Source organism: Cryptomeria japonica, chromosome 8, assembly GCF_030272615.1.
Source record: "Cryptomeria japonica chromosome 8, Sugi_1.0, whole genome shotgun sequence".
NCBI lineage: Eukaryota > Viridiplantae > Streptophyta > Pinopsida > Cupressales > Cupressaceae > Cryptomeria > Cryptomeria japonica.
In genome coordinates this window covers 526156247-526165072 of record NC_081412.1, presented here as the reverse complement: position 1 = coordinate 526165072, position 8826 = coordinate 526156247, and the positions used below count along the sequence as shown (strand labels likewise).

General features: G+C 37.5%; 1 protein-coding gene across 1 annotated transcript; it reads left to right on the top strand.

Annotated features, from left to right (window-relative positions):
• Positions 1-6465: 6465 nt before the first annotated feature.
• LOC131055428 (heavy metal-associated isoprenylated plant protein 29) lies at positions 6466-7467 on the top strand. Its single transcript, XM_057989910.1, has 3 exons — positions 6466-6540; positions 6667-6751; positions 6857-7467. The coding sequence occupies exons 1-3, from the start codon at positions 6535-6537 to the stop codon at positions 7177-7179; spliced, it is 414 nt and encodes a 137-aa protein (XP_057845893.1). The 5' UTR covers positions 6466-6534; the 3' UTR covers positions 7180-7467.
• The last annotated feature ends 1359 nt before the right edge of the window (positions 7468-8826 follow it).

The window sequence follows — 8826 nt, the reverse complement described above, 5'->3', positions numbered from 1 at the left end:
AGTATTTTCTAGGGTTCTTGTCCTTCCAGTGAGTGAAATATCCATTTGGCAGCAAGGGAGATGCCTTGCAACCTAAGATCCTTAAGGCCCAGCCCACCAAGTTTTTTATACAAGTGGCACCAGGACCTTTTGACTGCATGCGCTTTCCTTTTACCCTTCCCATCCGACCAAAGGAACTATCTGATAGCTATTTGAATTTCAAAGATTTGGTAGTTGCTAAACATCCATACTGAGGAGTAATAGATACTGTATGAAGATAGGATTTTTTTGCAGACTTGAATCCTGCCAGCAAGGGATAGGACCCTATTGTCCCACTTGTTGAGTTTACTATCTATTTTTTCCCTAACCCGGCCCCACATGTCCTTAAGAGAGGGAGATATCGAGAAGGGGATGCCAAGATAACAGACTAGTTGAGTAGGTCCTCCCCATGCATAGCCAAACTGGTGAAGCCAGTCTGGGGGATTATCTTTCCATTCAAGTAGGATGGATTTTGTCCTGGATATCCAGGCTCCGAATGCTCTACGAAAAATGTCAATTTTTTGATTGAGGGAGTCAATATTATGTCTTGAGAGCTTCAGGAAGAACGAGGTATCATCAGCAAACTAGATGTTAATCAGTTCAGAGTCGCCAGGCAAGGTAATGCCTTGGACATGGGGGGAGAGAGTGTAATCTCTAAGGAGATAATATAGGGTGTCAGAGGCAATGACAAACAGAGCAGGAGCAAGGGGGCAGCCCTGCCTTATTGATCTAGATAGGGGAATAGGCTAGGAGAGGGTTCCATTGACTTGAACCAGGGTGGATGCATCCTTGAGGAGGATTCGAATATAGTCACAAAACTCGCTAGGAAAGCCAAAGGCTGAGAGCATCATGAGGATGAAGTTCCATTCTACCCTATCATATGCTTTCTCAAAATTGACAAGGAATATGGTGGTGTCTTGGTCTGAGGTTCTGGCCCATTCCATGGATTCCCAACTCGTTACAAGATTGTCCAAGATGTATCTGCCTTTAATGAAGCCTGTTTGGGTGGAGCAGATGAATTTGGGGAGCATCTTCTCAAGGTGGTAGGCTAAGGCTTTGGCCATGATCTTGTAGGAGACGTTAAGGAGGGTAATTGGCCTCCAGTTTTTAATCAGGGCTTTGTCTCCTTCTTTAGGGATATGTTTAATAATACCCCTATTTATGGATTCCCCGAGGGTGCCAGTGGCAAGGGCTTCATTATAGATATCATAGAGGTCGACGGAGATCCAATCAATGTTAGCTTTGTAGAATTCAACAGGCAGCCCATCAGGGCTTGGGGCCTTGTTATCCTTAAGAGTTTTAATGGCATCCTTGATTTCTTACACGGTTAGCTTAGCTTTGAGGAGGGTGGATTCATCCTCAGAGATTCTATTAGGAATAATGGTCCTACACCTGGTACAGGCATCTACCGTGACCTCATTATCCTCAGAGGTAAACAGAGTCTTGTAAAAAACTTCAAAGGCTTCTTTGATGTCATTGATATCTAGGAGTTCCTTATCGTCTATAGTTATTCTATCAATTTTTTCCCTGATCTATTTTTGTTTGAGTAGTTTAAAGAATATTTGAGAGCCCTTATCACCAAATTGAAGCCAATGGTTGCGGGCTCTAATGAAGGCACCTTTGATTTTAACCTACTGGTGCTTTCTGAGGATATCTCTAGCCTCAGTGATCTGCTTTGCCAAGGTAGGGGAGGAAGGTTGAAGTTGAATATCATGCTCTAGGGACTGGAGTCGAAGAGTAAGAGTTTTTTCTATGAGTCTGAAGTCCTTGGCTTTCTTCTGGCCAATGGTCTAGAGAAGATTCTTCCAGGAGGAAATGTTCCTCTGCCATCTATTCATGTGGGATTGGGGGAGATGCAGTTGCAGATTGAAGAGTCTAATTAATTTGATGGCATGCAAGACATCCTCATCTTGCAGCAAGGATGTATAGAGCAAGAATTTCTTATTGCGAGGGTGGCTAGGGGTGATGGAGTTCCTAATGTTGATAATGGCTAGAATGGGGAAGTGGTCAGACAGGGTAGTTGGTAAGACTGCAACCACATTCCCAAGTTGGTTGGGGGAAAAGGAGAAGAAGTCTTTATTAGCATAGAACCTATCTAACCTAGAGTAGAGCCTATTAGTGTTTTGCTGAAAATTGCACCAGGTGTGCCATAGGTTGGGGGTATCAGGTTTGGAACCTTCCAGGGGGTCAAATAGTTGCAGATGTTGTTTGAATCTATCCCAATGAGGCTTTTCTGCATTTTTCCATTCAAACGGAAGTCCCCCAGCCTTGCAATTCTGGGATTCAGTCATATTAAAATCCCCGGCCATGACCTAGGGAATATTTGGGAGGGAAGTTAGCCAATTCTAGAGGGATATTCTTTCCTTATAATCATTAGATGCATAAATGGAGCATATGCCGAAGCAAGAACCCTTAACCTCAAAGGTAGCCCAGGCTACTCTATTACAAGGGGAAGTCCTTTTATCCTTGAGGTACATTGCCCATTCAGGGGCAAGAAGGAGCCCAACTCCTCCTTTACCTCTTGGGTGGTTAGTATAGATTTTGATAGCATCTTGCCAAATGAAGTCAAGCGTTGTGTCGAGGGAGAACCCAATAGACTTAAGCTCTTGTAACATCAGAAAATCTAAGTTTTTATGCAAGTCCAAAAACCTTTTAATAACAAATTTTCTCTCAGGCGACTCAAGGCCTCGAATGTTCCACGATATGTATTTCATCAAAGATGAGGGTTTACGAGGGGCTGGTTGGGAGATCATTGTTGATCGCCAGACTTTTTCTTGTTTTTGGAGCCCATAGGCCTACCTTTTTTTTAATTAAGGGAGTGCCCTTTCATAGAATCCTCATCATCTTCACTGGTTTTGGGAGCTTCAGCTCTAGTAACTACATTTCCTCTTGTGTTGGACCCAGACAACTGGGAGCCTGGAAAGTCCGGGAGCATAGTACTAGGCCTAATTTCATCTAGACCCTTATTGGCATATATAACTTCTATGATATGACCGTCCTCTAGTTCTTTGAGCGAAGATGGAGTCGAGGGATCGATGGTGTTAGTATCAAAGATAAGTCTTGCAAATGAAGAGGAGACCGATTGGATGGGGGTTCCGGATCTGAGGATCATTGCAGGGTTATTGCTAATGCTAGCACCATCGACACCAAGACTGGGGCTTTCTAATTTATTAACCATATTTCTAACCACAGATTTGATAGGGGATTGGTCAGGAACCTGGGGCTTAGGAGAAGAGGCCATTTGGCTGGAGGAGGAGTAGCTAAGATTTAGGGCTTTAAGGGGGGTGATTTTACATCTCCGCTTTCTTGAGGTAACAAGTTAAAAGCAATCGGCGGGCTATTCTACAAGATTTTGAGAGCAATCAAGCGCAGGGATGAGGGGCTCGGAGGCCAAGGGTGCGAGATCGGGGATGAGAGGGTTAGCCTCATTAGGAGTGGGAACAAGATTTGCGGACACCACGTCTTTAGGTTTAACAATAACAGGAGGGGGAGGATGTGTATCATTAACTTTTTTAGGGTTTACAACCGCTTCATCAGATTTATGCTTTTGCTTCCTACGACTGATAATTGGGCAATTTTTGTGAATATGCCCTTCCTTTTTGAAGAGAAAACAAGCATTCAATCCTCCAAGCATTTCAATCAGACAGACGAATGTGTCTCTGTTAATATTTAGGTTTAAAGAAGGCGAAATGTCAATTCCGGGCTTGATTGAGACAAGCATTCTTACGTCTAGGTTGGGCGCCAGCCTAGCAGTTTCATCAACCCAAATGATTTTACCAAATGGTGCCATTAGTTGGGGAAGGAAACGCTACAAAAAAGGGGGGACATCCTTGAGGATGAGCCATCTGGGAGGGGATAAGCGAGGACTTCCTCATTAACCGCCTCTAGAGACTAGGCGAGGGCTCAAAAAGAGGTATTCCCTACTGTCCAGTACTGGCGATTAAGTGTTGCCATTTGGGCTTCATGCGAGTTGAAGAAAATGAGAAAAAGACCTCTCTGTATTTGTCTACAAAATGTAATTTTAAGCCCTAATTTGAGATTCCATAGATTGTGAAACCAGTCATCTACAAATTTCCTAGGTAGGCATTTTTGAGCTTCCACACAAGCGAAGAAGATAGCAGTGTCACATAGTCTTCATTTTTCCAAAGCAATCTCACTTATCATTTCAAAATTTGGCGAAACAACGAAGAGGTCCGAGGTATTGCAAGGAGACATACCTACCTTACTAGATCCTTCGTCTACAGGGGCTTTAATGAAGTGCGCCGACGAGCGGACTCCATCTGCAGGCAGAGTGACGGTCTCGACGAATGATTTTTTTAGGGCTGGAGTGGTATGTGAGTAGGGTTTAGGGTTAGAAGTATTAACACTGTCTGACTCCGGTTCCATCGAAAACTAGGGTTAGGGTGCACTGGGTGGGGCAGATGGGGTGGAGTAATTTGTAATAAATGCAGAGCAGAGAAAGGAAGAAAGAAAGATAAAGAGCAAGTAGATGCGCGAGTTAGGAGGTGGAAACCAGGTGGAGGAGATAAACCCCTCCACGTAGATGCAAGAGTACTCCTGCGAGCGTGCCTCGATCCAATTTCCAACTTCAAGGTGCAGACGAAAGCGCCAAAAATTCGCAGAGCCTTGTGTGATAGTCTTCCCTGTTCACAGTCCACAACCCGCAGCAGTAGATCGCAGTCGGCAGTTACCGTTTGTTATTCACAGTCCGCAGTGGCCGTTTACTGTTCGCAGTTTGTGGTGGCCGTTTGCAGACCTCAACTCTTTGTCCTGTCTGCACCCGCAGCAGTAGCTGCCAATCTGCCTTCCTTTGTTGTGAACCTTGAGCTTTCCCAGGCGGCAATCTGATCCTTACAGAAACTCCACTCACTACAAATAATGGAAGGCCATGGGGTCATTTGGCTCGATTGATTTAGGCAAGACTAAAACTTTTTCTTCTGGACGCAGTGTGAATTAGCTGCGATTTCGTTCAAAGATGCAGGTGAGGGTTTGGGAGATTTCACCCTTATTTGGTCGTTGTATCTGATCTTAATTTGTATGTCCCTGCTGTTGTCCCTTATTCTTTTTCCTGTATCCTCTTTTCCCTCTGAGTTTCCTCTTTTCCCTTTGAGTTTCCATCTGTCTTTTCCATATATAATAACTTAATAACAAAATCATATTTTTATAATAATTTAATATTAATTACAATTTCATAATATAATAATGATTTAATATTAATTATACTACTACATAATATAATAAATAAATAAATAACTTTAGACATACTTTACCTATATTCCTTTAAAGATAGGTATACTAGTTTCTTAAACTAGTGGATTTACCAAAAACTACAAATTAGAAAATCAAGAATATTATTGAAGTGGGCTTGATTTGCCAAGTTATTTTATCATAAAAAATGTTACAAAAAGATAATAAAAGGTAGATGGAACATGCAATCAATCAAAGTACAAAATTATTAGTAGTAGTAGAAATGAAGTATGGAAAGGATTGGAAAATATTAAGAGCTAAAATTTTAAGGATACGTCAATTGGTACATCATTCAAAGATTGATAAATCATTGAAATGTTGTAGGTGGTCAATAAGGATAGCCTATACACACATTTGGACAATTCATAAGAAGTATATTGGATGTAGGAATCCTCTATTGACATCATTAAGATCCATTACAATATTAACATTTCAAATAAATCTAACTAAATTTGAAAAAAATACACACCATAATATAAAAACACAAAATAAAATATTATTTATCTATATATTAACACTAAAAATACAAATTAAATATTGATGCTCTTGAATGACGGCTTAATTATATCCACTTTTCCACTTTCACTATAATATGAATAATATAAATTAATTAATAATCAATAAAACTGTGGTTAGCTTTTACATGTTTTTGAATTTTTTTTCAACTAACCCCTAAGTTCTTCCATGATTGACAAAATTTATTTGTATTAAATAAGTTATATACGTCTTGGCCATACAAATTTACACACCAATCAAGCTACGAACATTCACATATATTGTGTTCATAAGTTCTCTACAAGTTAAACGAAAGAATAACAAAGCCTTGTTAATCGTGGTAATACTTCACGATGAACTCGCTTTCTTGAATTAAAATTGAACCAAAAAACGCAACGAAAGAAAGCTCTCATAAAACAAGGTCTCCATAGAAAAGCATAGAAAAACGTCAAGCAAAATAAATCTAGATCATAAGCGTTTAGAATGTTCTAATTGGAAGTTTAGATCATATGTCTCTCTTTCTTTTCTTATTGCTCTACTTTTGCTTTAAAATGAATTGCTCAGCCTTTATATCACCGCTATAGAATTGTTAAAACTTAATGACCACGCCAAGTTCTCTGCTTTCTTCATTCCTCTCACCTTCCTCGCCTCCTCCCACCGTTCGCTTATAAAAGGATATCTGAATCCCAGGTTTCTTAAATCAACTCTTATTTCCTTTCATTTGTATTCTAGAGATAAAAAAATCTGAGAAGCAAAAAATCTGGAGGCGACACGATGACGGTAAGAGCTAATTTGCTTGCATCTCAAATTACAGGTGTTTCTTTAATACTTGAAGATAGATTTATTAGCAATAAACTCATGGATTTTTATGTTAGTTACTAATGAAATGGAATAGCTTTACTGCAGGCATTACAGATTGTGGAGATGCAAGTAAATATGGATTGCGGTGGCTGCGAAAGAAAAATTCGCAAGGCTATCTCTCAACTCCGAGGTACTAGGTTAATTTATCATGCTTTCAATGTGGTTTCTAACTACTATAAATGCAATCATCTATTGTTATAAATTCTGAATATTTTGTTGGTTTTTTCAAAAACAGGGGTAGACAGCGTGGAGATCGACATGGCAATGCAGAAAGTTACAGTGACTGGTTATATCGATCGTAAAAAGGTTATAAAGGCTGTGAGAGGATGTGGGAAAAAGGCAGAGGTGTGGCCTTATCCTTATAATTCCGAGTATATTTCTTATACTGATCGTTATTATGAAAGACCAACGTTTGATTCGAGTTATAATTACCGTAAGCATGGATACAACGGTAGCAGCCATGGGTATTATCAAAATCCTCCCTATCCTACACTTGTAGACGATCAAGTGACAGATTTATTCAGCGATGAAAACCCGCATGCCTGCAGCATAATGTAACGTTATTTTACACAGAATTTCCTAGTTTGGGGAAACGTTTTTATTTGCAGTGTTTTTTGTCTTAAGCGGGAAGAAAGTTATGAAATGCATCATTGAAGGAAGGCGTAAGAAAGCATAATGCTGAAACCCAAGTCATCCAAAGAACCAACAGAATGCAATAGTTTTTAACGTGTTTTTTCTTCAAAGAATGCGTTAATTGTAATCATGAGTTTAACCTACCATGATCAATTCTTATGTGTTTGAACTTTGAAGTTTCTATAGAAACCATGTTTCATACTTGTACTTTTGTCAATTAACTGACCAATCAATCAGTCAAAGTTAACATAAAATGACTTCAAAAAAAAACAATTCTTTATATAAAATTTATAGAAATCTATTACTCAATTTATTTTCTTATTCTACATGTTTGAGTGTAGCAGAATATCAACTATATATCAAGAAATTTGTAAATGCTTATATCCACATTTATCTATTTTGAAGATTCCCCCAATTTAAACTATTTTTATTTTTTATTTTATTTTCTCATAAAATATAACGGTTTAAAGTGAAAAGGAAAAGAAAACATTGAGACGAACAATAAAAGTGTTTAAAGTGCGACGAAGCAAGAAAACGCGTTATATTAAACCCTTTGGGGTAACTTTGTCTTGTTCACCAAGTTTAGACAATGGCGGCGCTATAAATTCTGAACAATCCATTTACAGCCAAAAAGGATTTCTTTTATAAAAAAATTGAAGAAAAAAGGGATTCTTGGTATTTAAGCTTTCCATTTACAACTCGCTGTCTATGTCATTATTCTCTTGCAAATTTTTATTCTTTTCCTTTTGTTTGTTTATTTAATTTATAAAAACAAGTAGATTAGACGCTCACAATTTAGTGAAGATGATTGGGATTTTTCTCGAAAATTATAAATACAATCTCTGATAAGTTTCGATTGTCAAGGTCGAATTAACTGAGCTGTATATGTGAACGTAAATATGATTATAATCTAATTTATTTTATTTTGACTCATCAGAATGAGCACTTGCATAATTAGATTTACAAGAGCTAAATTAAATTTTTACAAGAGAACGAGCATTTGCATAATTATATTTACAAGAGCTAAATTAATTTCATAAGAGATTATTTATCATGTATACATTTTGTAATCAAAACATTGATGTTATAGAGCAAATTTTTAGGAATGATAGATTTTTTTTATTTTTTATTTTTATGTTTTTGTATTCGAAAAAAAGAATTGTCTATTTTAAATTATTTTTTTCATTTTTATTATTTATAGTATTATAAATAAAAAAATTTTTCTAAATAAATATATATATTTTAGTTATTCTTTTTTATCTCAAAATATAGATAATACAACTAATTATACGAAATTGATTTAATTTATATTGAATTAAATGTAAAATAAAAAAACAAATATTTCTCTTCATAAAAACTTAATTATTATATGTATTCTTTATAATTGTATTTCTTTTTGAAATCATAAATTTTAAATAATTTTAATATTATACAAAATAATATAATAACTTTTAATCATCCAAAGGGTTGAGCTTAATTGGTTAAAACATTGGGTTCTCATTGTGGAGACCCAAGTTCAATTCCCAATAGGAGCTCAGCTCGACGAGTTAATGAAATGCAAAATCTGTTTAA